General features: G+C 38.5%; 2 protein-coding genes across 4 annotated transcripts in view; both read left to right on the top strand.

Moving 5' to 3' along the window:
- DNAH6 (dynein axonemal heavy chain 6) overlaps window positions 1-27,833 on the top strand; it is a 315,642-nt gene that overhangs the window by 97,459 nt on the left and 190,350 nt on the right. For all 3 annotated transcript variants that reach the window (XM_049856189.1, XM_049856188.1, XM_049856190.1), the window contains exons 17-23: window positions 189-302; window positions 1,980-2,123; window positions 15,902-16,114; window positions 16,795-16,887; window positions 18,218-18,337; window positions 20,361-20,541; window positions 24,291-24,387. In XM_049856189.1, the coding sequence (XP_049712146.1) occupies window positions 189-302; window positions 1,980-2,123; window positions 15,902-16,114; window positions 16,795-16,887; window positions 18,218-18,337; window positions 20,361-20,541; window positions 24,291-24,387 (962 nt within the window). The remainder of the gene's footprint in view (window positions 1-188; window positions 303-1,979; window positions 2,124-15,901; window positions 16,115-16,794; window positions 16,888-18,217; window positions 18,338-20,360; window positions 20,542-24,290; window positions 24,388-27,833) is intronic.
- On the top strand, window positions 5,599-7,229 carry LOC126060105 (WW domain-binding protein 4-like). The gene has a single exon (XM_049856192.1). The coding sequence runs from the start codon at window positions 5,984-5,986 to the stop codon at window positions 7,043-7,045; it is 1,062 nt and encodes a 353-aa protein (XP_049712149.1). The 5' UTR covers window positions 5,599-5,983; the 3' UTR covers window positions 7,046-7,229.

The following is a 27,833-nucleotide window of genomic DNA, read 5'->3' as shown; positions in this document are numbered from 1 at the left end:
TTTTCACTCCAAAAGAAATTATACGTAGGGTCCCACCCCTCATTTGCTTCTATCTCTCTTTTTCTTTCCCCACTTAGGATAAATATTCTACCAAGTAGTCACTGATCAAGAATTACTAATGGGAGGATAACATAAGGTCTTTATATCTGAAAATTAAATAATGTATTTTGCTTATTATATTTTTAAAGGTAGAAGTATCCAAGTTTGAGGCTTTGGAGGAAGTTTGTGCTGAATTGAAGCTCAAACAATTGCTGTGGGATTCTTTCTCTGAATGGGATAAACTCCAACAAGAATGGTTAAAGGTAGAAAAAAGATCTCAGTTCTTAAATCATTTTTGTATTCACTAAAATCAAAATCCTAATAATATAAATTATAACTTTTAACAATTTGGTATATGCCTAATTTCAGTAAAACATACTATGTTACAATTTTATAGGAATTACTATCAGCTTTTCAGTGAAATGCACCAAGGTCCTTCTGTCACTACTCCAGAGCAGAATGCATTATTATAAGGCAGGCTTCTCAGTGCCTCCATTTGATAAGGCTAAATGAGGGAAGCATCAGAGGACCTCACTGCGTGACAGACATTTAACTACTTGGTGGTTTTTTAACACAGTGTTCTCATGATACACCCAAGGATTCTTGAGGATTGTAGAATTCTATTTGTGAGCCACACACCTTAGGTGTCTGTTCTTGCTGTCATTTATAAAAGAGACCAGTTAGTTCACTGCAACAGAATATAATTAGAGTGATGAGATCTATGATCTTTCCTTGAGAACTCAATAATAAATTTGCTTAATTAGGGAGGACAGCACCAACAGCCACCATAGAGTTTGATTTCTAGGGTCGACCCTTATATTCAAACCTTAATTAGGGCCAACCCTGTAGGAGATAAAACAGGATGCCACTCATACTTTCAGGTATAATATGGGCATGTTGGAAATATCATCAACTTCACATTGTTTTGCACATAACTTTAGAAGTCTGATAGCTGGTAAACATGGCAGTGACACAGAAATTCCCTGGTAATGTTCTAGGGCCAGGGATACCACTGGAGAATAAAAAGAACAAAGTTCAAACCCTTATGGAATTTATTTTTTGGTGGGACTAGAGGATTTTAAGGGCTTTCTCCTAAGTCATTTGTGACTTATCTCAGAAGTAGCAAATGCTCCTGGAAAGCAAGGAAGAATCTTAGAGAGTTTTCTGATTACTGCTGTAGATTAGAGCGGTGACTTCCAAACTGAAGTGCATTCGCCATAGGAGATGCACAAGAAGACATAATAGGGGCACAAGGAAAATGTTGAATCTAGGAAAATAAAGAAAAAATTCAGGTTGGCAAATTTCCTATTGCCGTAAGTTCATATGACTTTCTGATATGTCAATATGTACGTGCACCTAGTAAAAAGGTTGGTGGTCGACACCCACCCAGAGGCACTTTGGAAGACAGCCCTGGCGATCTGCTTCCGAAAGGTCACAGCCTTGAAAGCCCTATGGAGCAGTGTTACTCTATAACACATGGAGTCACCATGGTTGGAATTGATTCATTGGCAACTAACAACAAAATGTTTATATAATTGATAGATACATTTATAGAAATCTAAGCATATGTTGGGGGACATCTTTAAAAGATTTGTATTAAAGGTGTACATAATCAAATAAAAGGAGACTACTGGATTAGAAATTTCTACCTAGCTAAAGTGAAAATTAGTTGTCCCCTTAGAAGACTTTAAGAGTGTTGGGCATCAGGATTAAACTACAGGGAATGCAGTATTACATTCCATGATGTGAGAGACAAGGACCTTGAAAGAATAAAAAGGAGGTGCCTGATATAACATTAGTAATTTCATTTCCAAAAGTAGAGAAATGACCTGGATTAACAATTTATCTACTAGGAAAATATGACTAAAATAAAATATGGTTACTAATTCAAGCTTACCTTTTATCATAGGTCTTAACTTTTTATTTTTTATTTTTCTTAGTCCAAATTTGACTGCCTGGATCCAGAAATGCTAAACTCCCAGGTTACTAAATATGCCAAATTTGTGGCTCAGTTGGAAAAAGGATTGCCACCCAACAATGTAGTGCCCCAGCTCAAACATAAGGTGGAAAAAATGAAAGAAAAGGTAAGATCCGTAGAAATTAATTCAAAAACTCCAGGTCAGTTGTTTATAACTTGATCCTAATGAAACGATGGTCAGGAATTCCTCCCTATTTAAGTCAATCTGCTTTGCAGAGAGAGGAAAGAATACACAAATTCAGTTTCTGAAGATGCGCAGGCTGTATGCCTACCTTCAACTGGCCAAATCATGCAGTTGAACACCTTGGTTAGAAGGCCATTTAGAGTAAGAATTCCCAAGTGGTGAGAGGGCAGATGGTGCAGGAATGTGTTGTAGGTGTGCCAAGGAACTTACCCCTCAGTCCTGAGAAAACTCAATGAAGCTAAGGCAGCTTTGTCCATTTATAGCACAGCATCATGCCAATACTACCATTGTCCAGGTATGCCATAATGTGAAAAAGGTTGGGAAGCTGGACAGTGGGTGTGCAGGGATGTCTCTTTGAAACCTATCACTGCTGAGCAAGTGCTTAAAATGGAAAGGAAAAGGGAAATGACTATATCCTTTTAACAAGTTTGCATTAGATTTTTTTAAGAGATGAGAAAAAGGACTAAAAGAAGACATGGGTGGATGGGAAGAGTAAGCAAAGCTTCAGGCAGAATGAGAAGCACATTTACCACCTTGAATGTTTTTGTACAGGCTTTTTGTTTTGTTTTGTCATTATTTTACCTTTAGACTTAGAATATCTAGTCAAAACACTGTTTTCCAAAGTGACTGGGGTCCTGGAAAACAGTTTCCCAAAATGTTAAACATAGAGTTACCATTAAAAAAAAAATAAAGCCCGTTGTCATCTAGTCGATTCCAACCTTTTAGGACAGAGCAGAAATGCACCATACGGTTTCCAAGGAGCAGCTGTTGAGTTTGAACTGCTGACCTTTTGGTTAGCAGCTGAGCTCTTAACCACTACACCACAATGCTTCTATGAACATTCATGTACAAGTTTTTGTGTGAATATGTTTACATTTCTCTTGGTCATATACCTAGGAGTGGAATTACTGAGTAATTCCTTTTGGTTAGCAGCTGAGCTCTTAACCACTACACCACAATGCTTCTATGAACATTCATGTACAAGTTTTTGTGTGAATATGTTTACATTTCATTACTGAGTAATTCCACTCCTAGGTATATGACCAAGAGAAATGTAAACATATTCACACAAAAACTTGTACATGAATGTTCATAGAAGCATTGTTTATAATAGCCAAAATTGAAAAAAAAAAAAACTTATGAATGGATAAATGAAATATGCTATATCCATACAATGAAATATTATATATGTAATATACATATGTGTATATATATGTAAAGGAATGAAGCACAAATACATACTACAACATAAATGAACCTAGAAAATACTATGCCAAGTGAAAGAAGCCAGTCACAAAGGCCACGTAGTATATTTTAAGGATTTAATTGTGCCCCCTCCAAAAATATGTTGAAGTCCTGAATTCTGGTACCTGAGAATGTGACCTTGTTTGGAAAGAGGACCTATGAAGAGTTATCAGTTAACATGAGGTCATATCAGAGTAGGGTGAGTCCTAATCCAACTATAGTGCTGTTCTTATAAAAGAGAAGAGACTTAAAGACATGGAGAAGACAGCTACGTGAAAATGTAAACCAAGAAATGCCTGGAGCTACCAGAAGCTAGAAGAGACAAGGATGGATGTTCCCTTAGAGTGGACAAAGAGATAATGACCTTGACAACGCGCTTGAATCCAGACTCCTAGCCTCCAGATCTGTTCTTATAAGCCACCCAATTTTGTTTTGTCACAGCAGCCCTACAAAACTAATACAGTGTATGATTTCATTCATATGAAATGTCCAGAATAGGGAAATCCACAGATACGGAAAGTAGATTAGTGCTTACCGGGGATTGTAGGGAAGGAGGAATGGGGAGTGTGTTAGTTTCTTAGAGCTACCATAACAAATTACTACAAACTTGGTGGCTTAAAACAACAGAAAGTTATTCTCTTACATTTCAGACCTCTGAAATCAAGGTTGGTTCCTTCTGGAGGCTCTGAAAGAGAATCTGTCCCATGCCTCCCTCCCAGCTTTTGGTGATTGCCAGAAATCCTTGGCATTCCTTGGCTTGTAGAAACATCACTCAAATCTCTGCCTCTGTCTTGACATGGTTTCTCTTCTGTGTGTCTCTTAACGCGTCCTTTCCACTTCTTATGACACCCGTCATTGGATTTAGGGCCCACTTTTTTAATCCAGTGTAGCTTCATCTTAACTAATTATATCTTCAGAGACCCTATTTCCAAATAAGATCATATTCTAAGTTCTCTGTGAACATGAATTTGGGAGTGATGCTATTCAGCCCAGTACTGTCTGCACTCTGGCTTCCAAAACTTATGTTCATAAAAAAAAAAAAAAAAAAATTTTTTTTTTTTATGTTCATACCACATGCAAAATACATTCACCTCATCCCAACATCTCCAAAAGACAGCCTATTCCAGCATTCACTCTAAATCCAAAATCTCATCTGAATATCAACTCAAAAAGTTCCAAATCCCATCATCTATGTCAGGTATATGTGACACTCTGGGTATCATCCATCCTGGGGAAAAATTTCTCTCTGTCTGCAGACTTGAGAAACTAGAAAACAAGTTATCTGCTTCCAAAGTGGGAGGGTGGGACAGGCATGGGATAGACATTCACATTTCAAATGGGAGAAATTGGAAGGAATAAAGGGGTCACTGATTCCAAGCAAGTTCAAAACCCAGCAGGTCAAATTCTATTTGGTTTCAAGGCCTGAGAATAATCCTCTGTAGCTCAAAACTCTATCCTCTAGGTGTGCAGCCCACCCCCTAGCCCTCAGCAGCAACGGCCCCACCCTCTCTGGCCTCTACTTCTGCATCCATGGCTCTGCCCTCAGAGTCTTTCTTCCTTTCATCTTATTTCTATCCCCTTCAGTCTGAGCTGGCAGTGTTTTGTTGATATAAAATTCTTAAAAACCTTGACACAGACTGCAACAATGGGCTCAAGCATAGTAAGGATTGTGAGGATGGCCAGGACCAGGCAGTGTTTCCTTCTGTTGTACATAGGGTCGCTATGAGTCATAACTGACTTGATGGCATCTAACAACAACAACAAATGATACATGTGGACGTTGTTATTGTTAGGTGTCTTCAAGTGAGTTCTGACTCATAGTGACACTGTGTACAACAGAATGAAACACTGCCTTGTCGTGCACCATCCTCACAATCACTATGCTTGAGCCCACTGTTGCAGCTACTATGCCAGTCCATCTCATTAAGGGTCTTCCTCTTTTTCGATGACCCTCTACTTTACCAAACATGATGTCCTCCTCTACGGACTGATCCCTCCTGATAACATGTCTAAAGTATGTGAGACAAAGTCCCGTCGTCCTTGCTTCTAAGGAGCATTCTGGCTGTACTTCTTCCAAGATAGATTTGTTTGTTCTTTTGGCAGTCCATGGTATATTCAATATCCTTTGCTAACACCATAATTCAAAGGCGTCAATTCGTCTTCGGTCTTCCTTATTTATTGTCCAGGTTTCCCATACATTTGAAGAAATTAAAAACACCATAGCTTGGGTCAGGGGCACATTAGTTTTCAAGGTGACATCTTTGCTTTTTAACACTTCAAGGTCTCTCGCAGCAAATTTGCTCAATGCAATGCGTCTTTTGATTTCTTGACTGCTGCTTCTGTGGATGTTGATTGTGGACACAATTAAAATGAAATCCTTGGGGAACCGTGGAATGCTCCTCTCCGAGAAGGAGAGAGGTGTCCAGGATCAGAGGCTCGGGTAGGCCTCGCGGCCGTCTGGCCCCGCTCCGGCCCCGCCTGGACGGCGCAAGTCGGAGCCGAACCAAGGGGCGACGTGCGGAGCGGCTGGTGGAGTCATGGCAGACTATTGGAAGTCACAACCAAAGAAATTCTGTGATTACTGCAAGTGCTGGATAGCGGACAATAGACCTAGTGTTGAATTTCATGAAAGAGGAAAGACTCATATAGAAAATGTGGCAAAAAGAATCAGCGAGATTAAACAGAAAAGCCTGGATAAGGCAAAGGAAGAAGAAAAGGCATCAAAGGAGTTTGCTGCAATGGAGGCAGCTGCCCTGAAAGCATACCAAGAGGATTTGAAAAGACTTGGCTTAGAGTCAGACATTTCAGAACCAAGTGTATCACCAGTAGCCAGTACCACCCCACCCACCTCTGCATCAACTCAGCAGAAAGAAAAGAAGAAAAAGAAAAAAGATCCTTCAAAGGGCACATGGGTAGAAGGCATAACCTCTGAGGGTTATCATTACTATTATGATCTTATCACAGGAGCATCTCAGTGGGAGAAACCTGAAGGATTTCAAGGAAACTTAAAAAAGACAGTGAAGCCTGTTTGGGTAGAAGGTGTAAGTGAAGATGGTTATACATATTATTATAATACAGAAACAGGAGAATCCAAATGGGAAAAACCTGAAGATTTTATTCCACACCCTGGCAGTCAGCTTTCTGGTAAGATCAGTGAGAAGGCAGCTGGCAGCCTAGAAGAATCCAAACCATCAGATTCCCATAACGATTCTGATGAAGAGCAGAAAGTAGAAGGAGATCCCGCCACAAAAACACAAAAGCTGACAATAAAGTTTAAGGAAAAAAATAAAAGTAATGAAGGAACTAAACCAGAATCACAGAAAGAAAAAAGCCTACGAGAAAAGGATTCATCATGTCCGAAGGAAGAAAAATCCAAAGCTGTTAAAAAATCAAACCCATATAGAGAATGGCAAGAAATTAAACAAGAGGTTGAGTCACCTGAGGAAGTAGATTTGGAACTTCCAAATGCTGATGAGTATATATCAACTTCAGTAGCTGATGGTGGTGGAGAATCCAAAGTAGTATTTAAAGAAAAAAGTCACTTCTCTTGGAGTTGTGGCAGACGGAGTGGCCCCAGTCTTCAAAAAGAGAAGAATTGAAAATAGAAAATCTAGAAATTTAAGGCAACGAGGTGATGATCAATAAATTGCAAGAGAGCTTTTTGTATATGCTTTTTGGACAAAATGAAGACTGTACATCTTAAAGCACCTCCATGTTTGTTTCTAAGTGCTTTGAAGCTAAACATTTAGATTTATTCTAAATTGTATTTTACACGAATGATAATAAATCTTTTTTTCATGTAAAACGTTATTTTCCTAAAATGGAAGCCTACCACGTTACATTGTAATACTGTATTCATTGTCTAAAAATTGCTAATTATGTCATAATTTAAGATGCTGTGTATCTGTTATTTAAAACTTGGAAAAGCAAGGAATTTATTTAATTCTTATGCGTATGAACATATTTATCCTGCACTGAAAATGCATTACTTTTGCACACTGATAATAACTGTTATCCAGGAAATAAGAATCAGACCACGTAAGAGAAGCTTCACAGCTCAGTAACAGTTTGGTTCTGAGGATCCTGTGGGAAGACTGATGTAAAAAATGAGTGCAGATTAGCGTGCTGTTGTGTGCCGTTGAGTTGATTCCAACCTGTGGTGACTCCACATGACAGAGTAGAACTGCCCCATAGGGTCTCGTAGGTTGTAATCTACAGGAACAGATCACCAGGTCTTTTCTCCTGCAGAGCCACTGGTGATTTCAAACCACTGACCTTTCATTTAGCAGCCTAGCATTTAACCATTATGCCACCAGGGCTCCTTGTATATTGGCGTACCTTACTCAATTTAAGGTCTAAGGCCAAGAACCAGGACTGCGGCTCAGGTACTTAAAAAGTAGTGCTCACTGTGGAGTGACACTTGACCAGAGGTAAAAATGTATGTTTGCCACAGTTCAGGTAAAAGCAACAACTCTTGCTTAGCATTTTTACTTTGAGCCAGGCATCATTCTAGAAACAGGAGATAGAAGATAAATGAGACATATCACTATTCATCAGGACTTGACATTCTAGTATAGTCCTTTTTTAGTCTAGTTGTGCACTGTGTTTAGCAGCCTTATATGTATGTATTGGAAAATATTTTTTAAAGGTTTTTTGAAGCTATGTAGATAAAGTGTAGAACTAAAATAGTATCTCCCTAGCTTCACTAAGAGTTTTTAAAAGTGTCCGCTTAGGGAAACTAGAAGTTTTCTATTTTCTGGTTAAATTTCTTAACAAGTGAAATTTTCTTCTTTAATCCATTTGAAGTAAGTACCATCCCTTTATTACTCTATAAATTCTTAAAAATTATATTTTTTATAAACTGTACAGTATTTAACTTTTGGTAGTGAATATTTGTCTTTTTAAGGTTACTAGTGTACATGTGAGAAAATGATAGCTTATTAAAAACTTCATGAAAGTAAAAAAAAAAAATGAAATCCTTGGCAACTTTAATCTTTTCTCCATTTATCATGATGTTGTTTATTGGACTAGTTGTGAGGGTTTTTGTTTTCTTCATGTTGAGGTGGAATGCATACGGAAGACTGTAGTCTTTGATCTTCATCAGTAAGTGCTTCAAGTCCTCTTCACTTTCAGCAAGCAAGGTTGTGTCATCTGCATATCACAGGATGTTAAGAAGCCTTCCTCCAATGCTGATGCCCCATTCTTCTTCATATGGTCCAGCTTGTTGGATTATTTGCATACAGCATACAGATTGAATAAGTATGGTGAATGGATACAACCCTGACACACACTTTTCCTTACTTTAAACCACACAGTATCCCTTTGTTGTGTTTGAATGACTGCCTTTTGATCTATGTATAGGCTCTTCATGAACACAATTAAGTGTGTTCTCATTTTTTGCACTGTTATCCATATTTCGGTATGATCACACAGTTGAATCCCTCCCCATAGTGGATAAAAACACAGATAAACATCTTTCTGGTATTCTGTTTCAGCCAGGATTCATCTGACATCAACAATGATATCCCCAGTTCCATGTGCTCTTATGAATCTGGCTTGAATTTCTGGCAGTTCTCTGTTGATGTATAGCTGCAGCTGCTTTTGAATGATCTTCAGCAAATTTTTATTTGCATGTGATATTAATGATATTGTTCCATAATTTCCACATTCGGTTGGATCACCTTTCTTGGGAATAGGTATAAATATGGATCTCTTCCAGTCGGCTGGGCAGGTAGCTGTCTTCCATATTTCTTGGCATAAAGGAGTGAGTACTTCCAATGCTGCATCTGTTTGTTGATAACATCTCAATTGGTATTCCATCAATTCCCAGAGCTTGGTTTTTCTCCAATGCCTTCAGTGCAGCTTGGACCTCTTCCTTCAGTACTATAAGGTTCCTGATCATATGCTGCCTCCTGAAATTGTTGAAAGTTGACCAACTCTTTTTGGTATAATGACTCCGTGTGTTCCTTCCATCTTCTTTTGGTGCTTCCTGAGTCGTTTAATATGTGGATAGGCTGAGGATTTTCCAAATCATCAAGTGCTGGTTCCTTTTGGCTTAACAGTTCCCTCTTCAATTTATCTCTTTCTTCTCACATTTTATTATAAGCATTAAGGGGAAACCAGTCCACACCTTCCACACATTGCTTACAAATCTCTTCAGCTAATGTCTAAGTTCACCACTTATAAGTTCTACTTTCACCCCAACAGAACACAATTCAGCCAAGTTTTCTGACATTTTATAACTAAGATTGCCTTTCCTCTGGGATCTAATAACATATTCATCATTACTTTCTGAGACCTTTCCAGAAACACCTTTAATGTTCATATTTCTACTAATGTTCTGTCCGTGACAATGTATGTATTCTCTAATAGAAGCTTTCCTTGCAATTCTTGCTTCTGAGTTCTCACCAGAATTGTCTTTAACATCTATACTTTTCTCAGTAGTCTTTTCAGTGTAATGTAGGCTTTTTCTATCATGCGCCTCAAAATTCTTCCAGCCTCTTTCTACCATCACCCAATTCCAAAGCCACTTCCACATTTTAAAATTTTTTGTTACAGTAGTACCCCACTTCCTGGTACCAAAATCTGTATCATTCAGTTTCTCCAGAGAAACAGAATCACTTCAAAATGCATGTGTGTGTTGGCGGGTGGGGGCAGGGGGAGGTAGAGGGGGTAGAGAGAGAGAGAGATTGATTTTAAGAAATTGGCTGGCAAATACAAAATATATAGGACAGGTCAGCAGGCTGGAAACTCAGGTAGGAAATCAATACCGTAGTCTTCAGGGAGAATTTCTTCTTCTCTGAGAAATCTTAGTTTTTGCTCTTAAGACCTTCAGCAGATTGAATGGGGCCCACTCACATCATTGATGATAATCTCCACTTAAAGTCAGTTGATTGTGGATGTTAACCACATCCACAAAATACTTTCTCAGCAACACTTAGATTAATGTCTGTTTATATAACTGTACTATAGCCTAGATGAGTTGACATATAAAACTAACAACCATAAGGAGTAACTAAAATTAGATAGTACTGATGGTTGCACAGCTCTGTGAATTAGAATGAAGCTTCTATACATATAAAAATAGATCCTCCTATGTTTTTACATGAATCAATAGATTTTTGTTGTTGTTGTCGTTAAGTAGAACTTGGTTTTTAATACCATTCTCCAATAAAAGGAATCAGGAATCATTGTAGAAATGACTGCTTCTAGGCATGGAGCAGAAAATATACTAGATGAGCGTGGAGCATCTTGTAGTGCCAGAAAGTAAAGAAGTGCTCAAAACACAAAATGACAGAGGTATGTCAAAGGGATTGTGATGGTTAAGATTACGTGTCAACTTGGCTGGGCCATGATTCTCAGTATTTATATGTGAGCACTCACATGATTGAATCTGCTGTGAGTAGCCAATCAGTTGAAAGAGCATTTCCTTGGGGGTGTGGCCTGCATCCAAATATAAGCAGATGCTCTGGATTTTTTGCTCCCTCTGGATCCTGCAGCTGCCTCCTGTTCATCTGACCTCTGGCTCTTGGGACTTTGAGCTCATACTGGTATAAATAAATGCCCAGATAAAGAAATAAATAATAGAATACGCAAGTTTTCCATACAGAAAATTCTGAGTAACATACAAAGAAATGGCCGCCTCGCTCATTTATTTTGATGCTCAGTTTTTAGGTACGTACACATTTAGTATTGTTATTTCTTCTTGGAGAAGTGGCCTCTTTATCATTTATGAAATGTCCCCCTCTACTTCTAATAAGATTCCTTATTTTTAAGTCTACATTGTCTGAAATTAATATAGCTACTCCAACTATTTGTGTGACATTTCTTTCTCAATCTTCTTTACTTTTTTAATGTATCTATGTGTTTATATGTAAGGTGGGTTTCTTAGCATATAAAAGGCTCCTACTTTTTTATCTAATGTGACAATCTTAGTCTTTTAAATGGTATATTTACGCTGTTCACATTTAAAGTCATTATTGATAGGAGTGGATTAAAATCTACCATTTTGCTGTTTGCTGTTTATTCCATTTGTCCTTTGTTTCTTTTTTCCTTTTGTTCTGCCTTTATTACATATGCTGTATGATTCCATTTTGTCTCTTTTATTGAGATTATTACTCATACCTCTTTTTAAATCATTTTTAGTAGTTATGTTAGGCTTGTAGAGCCTGGGTGGCACAAGTGTTTGTGATCAGCTGCTAACCTAAAGATTGGTGGTTCAGACCCACCCAACGGCTCCATAGAAGAAAGGCCTGGCAAACTGCTTCCATAATGATTATAGCCAAGAAAACCCTATGGAGCAGTCCTACTCTGTAACACGTAGGTTGCCATGAGTCAGGGGCTGACTCAAAGGCAGCTAACATCATCATCCTAAGTTTAAAACATAGATTTCCAATTAATCTGAATCATCCTTCACAATAATATACTGTTTCAGTTGTAGGGTTGTTGATATAGTTGCCATAGAGTTGGCTTCAGCTCATGGTGACCTTATGTATAACAGAACAAAATGGTGCCTAGACTGTATCATCTTCATGGTCATAGGTATGTTTGAATGCATTGTTGTGGCTGTTGTGTCAATCAGTCTCATTGAGGATTTCCCTAGTTTTCATAGACGCTTTACCAAACATAATGTCTTTTTCTAGCAATTGGTCTTTCCTGATGACATGTCCAAAGCAAGTAAGCTGAAGTCTTTCCATCCTCACTTCTAAGGAGCATTCTAGTTGTATTTCTTCTAAGACTGATCTGTTCATTTGTGTGTAGGGGGGGTGGGAGGAGGACAGTCTGTGGTATATTCACTATTCTTTACCAACACCACGTTTCTAATGTATGAATTCTTCTGTCTACCTTTTTCATTGTCCAGCTTTAGCATGCATATGAGGTGATTGAAAAGACCATGGCTTGGGTCAGGTATACACTAGTTAGCAAAGTGACATCTTTGCTTTTTAAAATTTTAGGGAGATTTTTTGCAGCAGATTTACCCAAAGCAATGCATCATTTGATTTTTGACTGCTGCTTCTATGGAAATTGATTGTGGATCCAGGTAAAATGAAATCCTTGACAACTTCAATGCTTTCTCCATTTATTGTGATGCTGTTTCTTGGTCTAATTGTGAAGATTTTTGTTTTATTGACATTCAGGTGTAACCCATACTGAAGGCTGTAGTCTTTGACCTTCATCACTAACTGCTTCAATTCCTCTTCATTTTCAGGAAGCAAGGTTATGTCATCTGCATATCATAGGTTGTTAATGAATCTTCCCCCAATCCTGATGCTGTGTTTTTCCTCATATGGCCCAGCTTCTCAGAATGTTTGTTTAGCATACAGACTGAATAAGTAAGATCAAAGGATACAACCTTGCCACACACCTTTTCCAATTTTAAACCACACAGTATCACCTTGATCTGTTTGAATAACTGCTTCTTTATCCATGTACCTGTTCCACATGAGCACAATTAAGTGTTCTGGAATTCCCATTCTTTGTAATGTTATCCATAATTTGTTATGGTCCACACAGTCTAATGCCTTCATGAAGTCGATAAAACACAGGTAAAAATCTTTCTGCTATTCTCTGCTATCAGCCAAGATCTATCTGACATCAACAACGATATCCCTTAGTCCAGGTCCTCTTCTGAATCTGGCTTGAACTTCTAGCAGTTCCCTGTTGATGTACAACTGCAGCCATTTTTTAGTTATTTTCAGCAAAATTTTGTTTGCCTGTGATATTAATGCTATTATATGATAATTCCACATTCTTTTTGATTGCCTTTCTTTGGAATGGGCATGAATATGGTTCTCCTCCATTTGGTTGGACAGGTACCTGTCTTCCAAATTTCTTGACATAAGTATACACTTCCAGCATTGCATCAGTTTGTTGAAGTATCTCAATTCATGTTCCATCAATTCCTGTAGCCCTGTTTTGTACCAAAGTTTTCATGCATAGGATAAAGGCCTTATAATAGTATGCTCCCAATTCCTCTTTTTCATCCTTTGTGTTAATATTATCATGTATTTTACTTATAAGCCCAACATATTATTGCTATTTTTGCTGTAGATAGTTGTCTTTTAAAGCAATTAAAAATAGGAAAGAAAATGAATTTTATTTTACCTTAATCGACTCCGTTTCCAGTGTTCTCCATTTCTTTGTCTATATCTAAGTTTCTGACTCCTAGCATATTCATTCTGTCTGAAGAGCTTCCTTTAATAATTCTTAAAAAGTAGGTCTATCAACAACAAATTCAAATTTTGTATTGAGAAAGCCTTTATTCTTAATTTTTGAAAGGTATTTTCACTGAGTTTATAATTCTGGGATGACAGTTTTTGTTTTTTCTTTTTCTTTCAGCAACGTAACGGTATGCTTTTCTTATCTTCTTGCTTGCATAGTTCCTAACAAGAAGTCTGCTGTAGTTCTTATCCTTGTTCCTTTTTAGATACGTCATGTTTTTCTGACTGCCTTCAATATTTTCTCTTTGTTTTGGTTTTCTTCAGTTTTAATATGATAGGCAGAGGGCAATGGTGGTTTAATAATATAATTCTTGCCTACTATGCAAGAGACCCAGGTTCAGTTCCCAGCATGTGGTCCTCAAACACAGCCACCACTCATCTGTGAGTGGAGGCTTGCATGTTGCTCTTATGCTGAACAGGTTTCAGCAGAGCTTCTAGACTAAGACAAACTAGGAAGAAAGGCCTGGCAATGCACATCCAAAAGTAGCCGGTGAAAACTGTATGGATCACAATGTCCTGATCTCATTATGCACAGTCACCATGAGTTGTGGGCCAACTTGATGGCAGCTAACAACAACAATATGATATGCCTAGGTGTGGTGGTGGTGTTTGTATTTATACTGCTTGTATTCTCTAAGTTTCTTAGCTATGTGATTCAAAGTCTATCTCTAATTTGAACAGCTTTGCAACTATTTTTTTTCTCTACCCTTTTCTCTCTCTCTTTTCCTTTCTGGGATTCCTATTATATTTCTTTCTTTCTTTTCCTTAACTCTTTTTTCTCTTTGTGTGTCAGTTTGGGGGAATTTCTATTCATCTATCCTCAAGTTTCACTGATTCTTTTCTCAGCTGTGTCAAACTCATCAAAGGCATTCTTTTATCTCCCTCATTGTCCTTTTAATTTCTAGCATTTCCGTTTTATTCTTATAATTTCTATTCTCTCTGTTGAAATTACCTATCTGATCTTGCATATTGTCTACCTTTTCCATTTGAGCCTTTAACATATTAATCAGTTATATTTTAAATTTTTTTTAGTTCCAATATGTGTGTCATATCTGAATCTGGTTCTGATTGTTGCTTTGCCTCTTGAGTGTGTGTTTTTCTTGACATTTTGTACGCCTCTTAATAATTTGTTGAAAGCGAGGCATATTAAGTAATACAGCAGATATGGAGGTAAATAGTTTTTATGCTTGGAGATGAGCACGCCTTTTCTTCTGTTTGGCTTTTAGTGTAGCATGTTGTATTAAATCTAATTAGAAGTTGGGCTAGGCTTGAGGATTTTTGAACCTAAGCACACCAAAAGCTTCACATTTCTCTAGTGATACCTTGTGTTAGGATTTGGGCTGGTTTACCAAAGTTTATTTTCTCTTTCCCGCTGACTTTGGGTCCTCCCCTTGTGCTGTATCCCATAGAGAATCTGTCTCTTGCAGCTTCCCAAGCTACATCTCACTGTTATTTTTACTCAACACTTCTTAGCCTTGTGGGAGAAGTGGGGAGGGGAATTCCGTGATGTTCTTGTTAAGCTTCTTAATACACTAAAGGCACTGTGATCCTGGGTTTTAGAGGTCTGACCTTCACAGGTGCTCCTATTCCTCCTCCAGCTATAGTGCTGAGCCTTGCATGTATTTCTGCCCATCCTCCAGAACTAGAGCTTTTTTTCCTGTTTCATTTCTCTAATTGCAATGAGACATCACCAGTGCCCTAAAGTAACAGCTTTTGTTGCCCTTTCCCCTTGTATTAAGGCTTTTGTTCCATAGGGAAGCTAGAGGATATGCTCTGGTTAGAGTTACAGTAGTGCTGCTGTTCCCTCCTCTAGCCAGCACTAAAAGGGAAGCTTTCTTAGGATTCTCCCCAATTTTCCCTGTAAACACCTCTATATCTGTGGCTCCAAGGACTGCACATTCTCTGCTACCCCACACTCTTTCTTTAGCAATTTATTTTTAGAAGTTTAGCTAAATCATATTACTAGCTTATATGGCATCCCAGTGTCTGCCCCAGGTTAGCAAATTCTTAGGATTTGTTTCTCCCCAAATTTAGGGTTAATTGGTTGTCCTGAAACCTCTGTTCTCTAATGGGTTCAAGAAAAGACATTAATTTTCAGTTAGTTTAGATTTTTCTTTGGTGTAAGAGTGGAACTAATATTCCTTCTAGCTATGTCCTTCCCCAAGTTGAAACCAGAAACCTAGGACGGTTTTTAAGACAAAAAGCGTGGTGTTTCTGAGAGTGTTTGTTTTCCAGCTTCCAGTTATCATTGACTTGAGGAACCCAACTTTGAAGCCTAGACATTGGGCAGCTATTGAACAAACAGTTGATTCCACCCTAGTGGACCTTGAAATGCCACTAACCTTGGAGAGGCTCTCTGAGTTGCATGTTTTTGACTTTGCCCAAGAAATACAGGACATTTCTGGACAGGCTTCTGGAGAAGCTGCCTTAGAAACAATTCTTAAAAAGGTAAGTCTGAAAAATATATATTCTGATTATTATGGAATGTAAAGATTTTCAGAATCTTTACATTCTGGACCAGTCAAGATGGTCAACTTTTCGGTATCTGGATGGACTTTTAACATTGCAGCTCTCACCCTCTCGTTCATCCTTCTGTAATTTGGTTACGCTTTTTACCATGATAATTATCACCTGTATAAATCTCCTCTTTCTGCTTAGCCTGTAGCCCAATAAGAACTTGATGGCAACAAGTTTTGAAATTGTCTGCTTATATAAAGACCCACAGAGCAAGAGAGATCTTTCAAACCAAAATAAATTATCTTCCCAACTACCAGAGAAGACTGTGCAAATGCTTTGAAAGGCATTAAGATTTCACTGCCTCCTCACATTCTACCTTAAAAATATACATACTCCTACAGATTGCATGCCTAAATGGAAATTTCTTACTTTTAGTTAAAGCATAAAGTGATGGTACGTAACACATTGAAGTATCACAGGTTATTCATATGTATTAATATTAGTTAAATGAAATTAAGCAAATCAGTGTCATCTAACTGAGAAAAGAATTTTAAGGACGGTAAGGAATAGAATTATATAATTATGGAGTTTTCATTTGTTTTATTCAACTTTTATTGAGTGCCAAAACAAAAAATGAATTTAGGTATTCTAAGAATTGGATTATTTCTAAGGTGGAAGATTCTTGGAAAACAACTGAATTTGTCATTCTGCCTCACCGTGACTCCAAAGATGTATTTATCCTGGGTGGCACAGACGACATACAGGTAGGTAACTGGGTTATTAAAAACTTACGTAAAGGTTCTGGCCATATCTAATTCTAATCTTCTGTAGAAGATTCTCAGGAAGTATGAAATGTGAGAGTCATGAAATAAAAAACCTAATTAGGAAGGCAAGATATGAGTATGATATAATTAATATGAATTATTGCATTCAGTAATTGAATGAAATATTTAACAAAGCAGTAAAGCTGTTATATATGTGTAAGAGTGGTAATCGTAGAGTTCATAACTATTGAAGAATTTGGAAAAGCAAAGAGATCAGTGATGGCTGAAATGATCAAAGAATCCTTCCTGGACCAGTCAAGACAAGGTGGACCTTAAAGATTAGATGGGATTTGACTGACGTAGAAGAGAATGGAGGGCATTTCAAACCACTTAAACAAGGCAAAGAAGTATGAGTGAACATGCCAGGTTTATAGCACACTAAGAAGCTAAGTTCACTTTAGTTTATTGAGATTACAAGTAGGTGGCCCTGCTCTGAACCACAAAAGAAGAAAATTTAATCCATGTGTTTGGAATATTGTTAGTGACTTAAGAATATCTAAAGGTACATTTGTTTAGTAGAGGGAGCTGAATCTTATAGCCTAACTTAGAAGGCAAATTCCTAGCCTAGTAGGGTGTACCCAGACCAGATTAGATGAGAGAGCAGACACAAGGTGAAGGTCAGTAAGTATGGGGTCAAATGATGCCGTATAATGTGATTTCTGCTCTCAAGAAGGTTATCATTTAAACAGAGCAATTAAAACCCGTTAGATTAACAAACACATTTTAAAAATTCACATGTTTTGTGAGAATTGCTGTAGTGTAAGTAGGAGTATCACAGCATGGGAGTGAAGGGAGAGTTGTCTACAACCATTCAGAGCTTGATCTGAATGTGTTCATTTTCCCTCTTCCATAAATTAGTTGAGGGAAAGGGATATTTCATTAGATAGAAGACATCTAATTTTTCAAGTATAGGGCACTTTGAGAAGTGAAGACCAGGGTGACCAAATGATGTAAGAGCTATTACCTAATAGTGGGGGAGAGAGGAGAAGGGTGCTGAACAAAACAGAGATTTGAGCCATTAAAAATGACAAAAGCAGCAGAGATTTGGCCATCAGAAGTCCCTTGGCGATCTTTGAGAGGCATCATAGTCGGTTGTAAGCCACAGTGAAGGGGATAGGGAGGGGAAATGGATGGGCAGGAAACAGTAGGTGGGTCTAAGCTATTCATTCAAAAAGTTAGCTTTTAAATGGATTCTTGGGATCAAATACCCATACTTACAACTGAGAGCACAAAAATATGGTGTTGCATGCATTTCCTTCTTTCTTTAAAGGTGCTTCTTGATGACAGCACCATCAACATTGCAACCATTGCCTCGTCACGTTATGTTGGTCCACTAAAAACTCGCGTGGATGAGTGGCAGAAACAACTTGCTTTATTTAATCAAACACTGGTGAGTAAGGATAATTTTAATTCCTAGACTTAGAGAAATGGAGAACCAAAAAATCTTGAGAAATCATTTGCTTTATCATGTAAACATCATGTAATTTAGAATTATAAGATCTAAGTGCTGACATTTTATTATGCTGTAAATGTAAGGGAAATGCAAATATGGTGAGCTTTTCTTTACGTGATTGTAGAGCTTAATGTTATTACCGTTACCCTTGTATTAGTTATCTCTTGCTATGTAACAAATTACCACAAGCTTAGTGGCTTAAAAAAAAACGTACATTTATTATCTTGCAGTTTCTGTGGGTCAGGAGTTGGGGCATGGCTTACCTGGATCCTCTGCTTAGGGTCTCACAAAGCTGCAGTCACGGTATCGGCCAGGACTGGGTTCTCATCAGAGGCTCAACTGGGAAAGATTGTTGGCTAATTCATTTCCTTGTAGCTGTAGGGCTGAGGTCTTCAATTTCTTGCTGGCTGTCAGCCAGAGGCCATCCTCAGCTCCTAGAGGCTGCCTGCAGTTGTTTGCAATGTGGATTTCCCCAATGTCACCTCCTGCTTCATCAATCCAGCAAGGAAGAGAGTGTCTCCTGGCAGGATGGGAGTTACGGTCTTATGAAACATAATCATATGCATGTAACATGTATATCCATTACCTTTGCCATGTTCTTATGGCTAGAAACAAGTCACAGGTGGTACCCACAGTCGAGAAGAGAATCACAAGGGTGTGAACACTCGATCTTGGGGGCCACCTTAAGAGACTTGCCACTGCATTATATCTACCAGAAAAATACTCACCGTTGCTTGAAGTCTCATTGGAACTCTTCCTTGTGATACACACCTCCCTTTTATTGTATTCCACCTCATATTCTATCACAGTGAAACAAATAAAAAAACAAAGAACCCATTTGCACTGATCTCACCTTATTCTTATCCAGTCTTTCTTAGACTTCAGATTTTTAGCTTGATTTAATTATGTTTAAGTTCCTATATATTCTAATATGGGAAGTTATCTGTGAAATTATAAAGGCAGTAAGTGCAAAAAGATAATTGGTTCCAACTTTGTTTCATAAAGAACTTTTTAGGAATCTATCCCATTCAATGAAAACCCTATTATCTGACCCCTGTCCGGCTTTTGGACTAATGGCTGAGCCCTATGCTGGGAGGAACTACAGATCAAAGTTAAAGAATATGTTTTCAAAGACGATTCTTAGAAGTCTGTACTGGATACTGGGGACCCAGGGAGTTAACTGTTAGAGAGTGTGAGACCTGAGATAAACCAGGGATGTTTGTGACATAAAGGCTCAGATGATACTCCTGAATCTAAAGAGAACTGTGAGAAACTCTTTCTTGGATCCGGACTTAGATGCACAATGGCAGGAGGCACAGAGGAAAGGTCAGCTGTAGGGATATTAATTCTGAGACTGTGTTTCTGGTTTCTTTAATGAACCGTGATTGTCTCTAAGAGGAGGGGCAATGATTGGCCTTCTTCTTCCCAGTCTTCTGTGTTTACTACATGTTCCGCCACTATCAGGATTTATCTTTATGGTTGAAGAAAATGAATCATATTTCTTTTAAAAAGTGTTTAATTTTTAGAAATCTCTTTCCAAAAAAAGGGAGAAGGAACTATGTAGAGTAATTGAGGGAAAAAAATCAAAATTTTCCTCATGATAATCCTTTATAAGTTTGGAAATAACCACTAAACTCACCATTTCCTCAATCCCTCAGATTTCATTAAGTAGGCATCTTGCCTCCCTCTAGAATGTCTCCTCTGGGTGTTTTAAGCATGTTTCTCTGGTTCCATTCCGGTTACCACAAAGCAGATTCATAACTCAGTGGAGAGTGGGGTAAAATCAGGCTGAGGTATTCTTAGACCATTTAAGGAGATTTCATTTCAAAGAACCTATGAGGAACCATAAAACAGTCCCCAAAGAAAAATTACAGTGAACCCCCAGATAATTGTGTTTAATGTAACTGTATGGTTTCAAGTTGGAGGCTAAAATCTGATAATGTCCATGTTTTTCTCCTAGGAAGAGTGGCTGAACTGTCAGAGAAACTGGCTCTACCTCGAAAGTATTTTTAATGCTCCAGATATTCAGAGGCAGTTGCCTGCGGAGGCCAAAATGTTCCTTCAGGTGGATAAGTCATGGAAAGAAATCATGAGGAAGGTGAACCGGCTGCCTAATGCTCTTCGAGCCGCTACTCAACCAGGTATAAAACAAAATTTGTATGTTTTATGAATGTACACCCTATGGTCATGTAGAGTACCAAATAGGAAAGTGTGAGTGGATTACTAAAAGAATTGTAACCAGTCTTGGTATGTTCTTGCATAGACTTCTGGATCTTAGCAGATCAATGCCACTTTATTATCATTTTATCTTTTTCACTTGTTACAAAGGCTAAAATAAACCTCAGACAGTATATCTTCCCATTTTGAAATTATTCTCCAGTTGTGCTACATCTGCTGAACTACTTCTAAAACAGATTCTCTAACTCTTTATTTCCCATTAATTCATAAATATTAAATAGAAAAAAATTGAAGTAAGATTCTGTCAAGAGTTTTTTCTATGAGTCCCACCTTCCATCTTACCAGCTCACTTGCTAAGAGAACAATCATTTGACTTCATGTTGTTGTTGTTGTTGTTGTTGTTAGGTGCCATTGAGTCAGTTCCAGCTCATAGTGACCCAGTGTTCAACAGAACAAAACACTGCCCGGTCCTGTGCCATCTTCACAATCATTGTTATACTTAAGCTCATTGTTGCAGCCATTGTGTCAATCCATCTCGTTGAGGGTCTTCCTCTTTTCACTGACCCTCTACTAAACATGATATCCTTCTCCAGGGACTGATCTGTCCTCATAACATGTCCAAAGTATGTAAGACAAAGTCTCACCATCCTTGCTTCTAAGGAGCACTCTGTCTGTAATTCTTCCAAAACATTCATTCTTTTGGCAGTCCATGGTATATTCAATCTTCTTTGCCAACACCATAATTCAAAGGTATCAGTTCTTCTTCTGTCTTCCTTATTCATTGTCCAGCTTTCACGTGTGTAAGAGGTGACCCATGGCTTGGGTCAGGCTCACCTTAGTCTTCAAGGTGACATCTTTGCTTTTTTAACACATTAAACAGGTCTTTTACAGATTTGTCCAGTGCAATGCATCATCTGCCTTCTTGACTGCTGCTCCCATGGGTGTTGATTGTGAATCCAAGTAAAATGAAATCCTTGACAAACTCAGTCTTTTCTCCATTTATCATGATGTTGCTTTTTGGTCCAGTTGTGAGGATCTTTGTTTTCTTCATATTGAGGTGGAATCCATACTGAAAGCTATAGTCTTTGATCTTCATCAATAAGTGCTTCAAGTCCTCTTCATTTTCAGCATAATGCAGGTTGCTGATGAGTTTTCCTCCAATACTGATGCCCCGTTCCTCTTGATATAGTGCAGATTGTTGGGTTATTTGCTCAGCATAGAGATTGAATAAGTATGGTGAAAGGATACAACCCTGACACACAACCTTTCCTGACTTTAAACCATGCAGTATCCTCTTGTTCTGTTTGAACAACTGCCTCTTGATCTATGTACACGTTCCTCATGGGTACAACTAAGTGTTCTGGAATTCCCATTCTTCACAAAGTTATCCATAACTTGATATGCTCCACACAGTCAAATGCCTTCACATAGGCAATAAAACACAGTTCAACATCTTTCTGGTATTCTCTGCTTTGACTTCATAGAAACCTTCAATCCATAGATCTGTCAACCCAACACCTCCCTCGTGTTCCCACTTCCTTCTTTACCCAAAAAAGATTTTGTCATCCATTATTGAATTTCTCCCCTACACTCTTAACATTGTTTTTTTTATCACTTTTATCTGCCAAAACCTTCATTTTAGGTAAACCCATTATCTACAACTCCTCACCTGCACCCAAGAAGCTGAATGTTGCAGAATCAAAAGGCCCTAGAATGTTCCATAATACTTTAAAAATTCTCCCATAATTCCATATCTCTCTTCAGTTTCTTTGCCTCTCTTTACAGCAAAACTTCTAGAAAGGGTTGCATATATTTGCTGTCTTTACTTTCAGGCTGCTGTTTTGAATCCACTTTATATTTTTATGTACAGAACTGTTTTAAGGTAAATTACAGACATCATGATATTTGTTTATACCTAAATACTGAAGTATGCAGTTCAAAAAAAGCAATAAAATAAACTTAGTACAAGTTCATGGAAGAATATTCTCTGAGACCTTACACATTAACAACTACTTGTCTCTAGCCTTCACATCTGAAAGACAGTTGGGCTTACACTTTGTGTCCTATGGGATCTTATTTTTCCACTGTTTTCTGTCCGTGGCTGTCTCTGTCAAAGAGGAAGGTGCTATTATTATTCCAGTTTTCTAAATGAAAAAGCCAAGATTTAGAGGGATTAAGTAACTTACATAAGACCTGATGGCTAATAGATGTCAGAGATGGGTTCTAACCTAGGCTCTGTCTCCAGAGCCTGCATTAAAACAAAGAAACCTGACCATTCATTTATCGAATAAATATTCAGTAGGCCCTTTCTCTTCATTGATGAATTCATTGGTTCAGAAAATATTTGAGTGCCTACTTTGCGCCAAGTTCTGTTCTTGGCACTTTAGATGCAATGGCGAACAAAACAAACCCCCAACTTGAATAGAGTTTATAATCTAAAGGTATTGTGGAAAACAGGCTATAAAAAACAAGTATAGATCCATAATTCCTTATCCTCATTTCTGCAATTCAAAAAAGCTTTGAAAACAAGTTATTTTGTGTGTAAAATTGGTGACAAAACTCATTTGACAACAAAACCTGACCCAACACGACTACTGTGTTTTTACGCAAATAACTGACACCTTCTGTGTTTGTTTGCCGGCCGCACCCTCTCCCTGTGAGGCACCCTCATAGGTGCTGCCATGCTAATCCTCTTCTACATGTTGCTGTAAAAAAAATTAGCTTAGGAAAATACCTCGCAGCATGGACCTGTATGTATCATTTCAGGTGATGATAAGACTGTAAAGAAAAACAAAGTAGGGTAAAGGGGCTAGAGTGTGGCTGGGAGCTGCCCTATGTGAACGGTGTTTGTGTGTGTGATGGATGGCTTTTTCGATAAACGGACTTTTGAACAGAAACCTGCAGGAGCGAGGGAGGGAGGGAGGCTTGTTTGTGGATCCAGGGGGAGGAGTGTTAGAGTAGAGGGAAGAACAAATGGAAGGCCCCCAGTGAGGGCATGCTTGGTATGCGCAGCTGTCAGCAAGGAACCAGTGCGGGTTCCAGGGGAGCACACGTGGGGAAGTGTGCAGGAGATGAGGTCTGAGAGGTGAGTGCATGTGGACGGGTTTGGGATGGGATTGGATGGGATCACATAGAGCCTCGGAGGCCATGGTAACAACTTTGGATTTGATTCTCGGTTAAGTAGGGAAGCCAGGCGCTGTAATGGGTGCCAAACTACAAAGATCAGTGACACATGGATCTTGTTCAACAAGGAGCTATGGTTTAGTGATGAGGATGAAGGATCCTACTGTCACAATTCTGGCATCTAAAGATGACAGAGGAAACAGAAAAGATGCGAGGAGAATATGACAAAGAATGGGCAGGGTTTGTGGACTGGCTTTGTTTGGAGGGTCAAGGAGAGGACAGCTATTTGACTTTGGTTTGTGCACTCTGAGCCCCCAAAAAAGCAGGGACATCGGCTAAAAATGTTTGATATTAAGTACACTTGTTCATATGTGGTAATACTAATATCAAAGTCAATTTTATTATTAAAAGAACTAGTTAATATTCTTAGCCAGTCCCCCAAATTTTAATTTATTAGACCATTCTTTGAAATAAAACCAAAACTTTAAAATATCAATATCATATTTTACTTCCATTTAAAATTGTGTTTTCTATTTTAACATAATTTGACCAATTTTTTTTTTTGTCTTTGTTTTTTCTCAATGAACAGGACTTCTGGAGACTTTTCAAAACAATAATGCATTGCTTGACCAAATTCAGAAGTGTCTAGAGGCCTATTTGGAATCAAAAAGAGTTATCTTTCCAAGGTAAGTTTATAAATCTTAGTAACTAGCCTAATTTTTTTTTTTTTTTTTTTTAGTAGTTAAGATTACCCATCAATTTGAAAGGATATACTTAAACCATAACCAGAGAGGGAAACAAGACAGATATGTGCTTGTGGAAATTCAGCTGGTATCTTGATTGGTGACTGTAAATCTCAAGGATACAGATATAATATTTAGTAATGGTTTAGGCAGGTATGTCCTTGAGGTGCTGAAAGGATTCTTGATTGCAGCACTGTTTCACAGTGAGGATGTGTATGCATGCATGTGCCCCCATATGGGCATATGTCCACAGCTGTGTATGTGAAAAATCAGAGAAACCTGTGTTGCAGAACAACTTTCTTTGTTTTAATTGGTGGCCTAAGAGTGTCACTTCCCAGGTTGTCTAAGAGGTCATTTTGTAGTTTCCTTATTTTACAAACTTAAAATGAATTTATTTATTCATTCATTCCAAAAACATACCAAGAGTTTTGTTCAGTGCTGAAGATGGCAAAGAAGAAAAGGCCAGATTCCTGTCCAGTGGAGCTCACAGTCAACAAGTGGGCAATCATATAAATAAACCATTGCAGTGTAATTATATACAGTTATAGTATGAGAAACATTGTGATAAACAGAGAAAATATTGAATTTTCAAAGATTTCATTTTGCTTGTATCCACAATTGATGCCCATGGAAGCAGCAATCAAGAAATCAAATAATGTATTACATTGGGCAAATCTGTTGCAAAGTCCTCTTTAAAGTGCTGAAAAGCAAAAATGTTACTCTGAGGACTAAGGTGCAACTGACCCAAGCCATGGTATTTTCAATCACCTCATATGCATGCTAAAGCTGGACAGTGAATCAGGAAGACCAAAGAAGAATTGATGCCTTTGAATTATGGTGTTGGTGAAGAATATTGAATATACCATGAACTGCCAAAAAAACAAACAAGTCTGTCTTGGAAGAAGTATAGCCAGAGTGCTCTTTAGAATAAAGGATGGTGAGACTTTGTCTCACATACTTGGGACATGTTATCAGGAGGGACCAATCCCTGGAGCAGGACATCATGCTTGTAAGGCAGAGAGAGGGTCATTGAAAAAGAGGAAGATCCTCAACGAGATGGATTGACATAGTGGCTGCAACAATGGCCTGCAACGTACATGGAGTTGCTCTGAGTTGGAACACGCCGGATGGCAGCTAACAACAACAACGACACAGTATGACTGAAGTCCTTGGGTGGCATAAATGGTTAAGTGCTCTACTACTAGCCAAAATGTTGGCGGTTGAAACTTCAGACCCACCCAGAGGTGCCTCAGAAGACAGGCCTGGTGATCTGTTTCCCTAAAGTCACAGCCTCGAAAATCCTATGGAGCAGTTCTACTCTGCACATGAGGGATCACCATGAGTTGAATTTGACTTGATGGCAGCTAACAACAGCAGCAACATAGTATGACTACTTAATGATAGCAAAAGCCCTTAACTTCAGTCATTGAGGCACACTGTGCTATATACCATGGAGAGAATTAACAAAATGATCCCTCTTTCATGGCCTTTTCTCATTAGCTGTTAAGATCTCTCCTAGGACAGGCTGCGGGGGGACTGGAACTCTTATGCGCTGCTGGAGGGAGTGCAGAATGGTACAACCATTTTGGAAAATGATATGGCACTTCCCTAAAAAGTTAGAAATAGAAATACCCTATGCTCCAGCAATCCTGCTCCTAGGAATATATCCTAGGGAATTAAGAGCCGTCACATGAATAGACATATGCACACCCATGTTCATTGCAGCAGTGTTCGCACTACCAAAATGATGGAAACAACCTAGATGCCCATCAACAGATGAATGAATAAACAAGGTACGGTACATACACACAATGGAATACTACCCAACAATGAAGAACAACAATGAACCTGCCAAGCATCTCACAACATGGATGAATCTGAAGGCCATTATGCTGAGTGAAATAAGTCAATCACAAAAGGACAAATATTATGTGAGACCACTACTATAAAAACTCATGAAAACATTTACACACAAAAAGAAATAATCTTTGATGGTTACAAGGGAGGGGAGGGGTGGGGATGGAAAAACACTAGATAGACAATAGGTAAGTGGTAACTTTCATAAAGGGTAAGACAGTACACAATACTGCAGAAGCTAGCACAGCTTGTCCAAGGCAAGGTCACGGAAGCTCCATAGACACATCCAAACTCCATAAGGGAATAAATTACGAGTCTGAGGGCTGTGGGGACCGTGGTCTCGAGGAACATCTAGCTAAGTTGGCATAACAGTTTTTAAAGAAAATGTTCTACATTCTACTTTGGTGAGTAGTGTCTGGGGTCTTAAAAGCTTGCGAGGAGCCATCTAAGTTAATCCACTGGTCTCACCCAGTCTGGAGCAAGGGATAATGAAGAAAACCAAAGATGGAAGGGAAAGATTAGTCCAAATGACTAATGGACCACCAGACTGAATCCAGCACAACTAGATGGCGCCCAGCTGCCACCACTGACTGCTCTGACAGGGATCACAATAAACGGTCCTGGACAGAGTTGCAGAAAAATATAGAACAAAATTCTAACTAAAAACAAGACCAGACATACTAGTCTGACAGAGACTGCAGAAACCCCGAGAGTATGGCCCCAGATACCCCTTTAGCTTGTAATCAAGCCACTCCTGAGGTTCACCCTTCAGCCAAAGATTAGACAGGCCCATAAAACAAAGCAAGACTAAATGGACACACGAGCCCAGGGGCAAGGACGAGAATGCAGAAGGGGGCAGGAAAGCTGGTAATGGGGAAGCCAGAGTTGAGAAGGGGAGAGTGTTGACATGTAATGGGGTTGGCAACCAATGTCACAAAACAATATGTGTACTGATTGTTTAATGAGAAGCTAGTTTGTTCTGTAAACATTAATCTAAAGTACAATAAAAAAAGATCTCTCCTAGGGCAGGCACTGTGGCAGCCAGTGTTAGGTCCTCATCTCCATTACTTGGCTAACAAGGGTTGCTCCCGGGTACTAGGCAGGGTATGTGTGTGCCCAAGAAACCCAAGATCCAGAGATTCAGTTGAGTTTTAACAGTACTAGAGGCTTTGAAGAATGTGCACAAATATTTTTACTAAAAAGTTACTCAGAAAACATTTTGTAAACTGACCACATGGAAAAAGATAGAAGAGTTTAAGTTTTGCAACTTATTTAACTTTTTTATTATTTTTATTTCATTTTATTATTTTATTATTATCCTTATTTATTTTATCATTGTATTGTTACTCTTATTTATTTTTAGCAAATTCACTCTTAAATCAGTAGTTCCCAACCTGGGTGTCCCAAAGCCAGATCAGAGCTTAAAGGTTTGGGGAGACAGTCTATACACTGTTTTTGATATTTCTAAAAACCCAGACACAAATCTACCTCTGATAATACTGAACACCAAAAAGCATTAGCTTTGCCAGGTG

This window comes from Elephas maximus, chromosome 17 (assembly GCF_024166365.1).
Source record: "Elephas maximus indicus isolate mEleMax1 chromosome 17, mEleMax1 primary haplotype, whole genome shotgun sequence".
Lineage (NCBI taxonomy): Eukaryota > Metazoa > Chordata > Mammalia > Proboscidea > Elephantidae > Elephas > Elephas maximus.
This window is presented reverse-complemented; position numbering and strand designations above follow the sequence as displayed.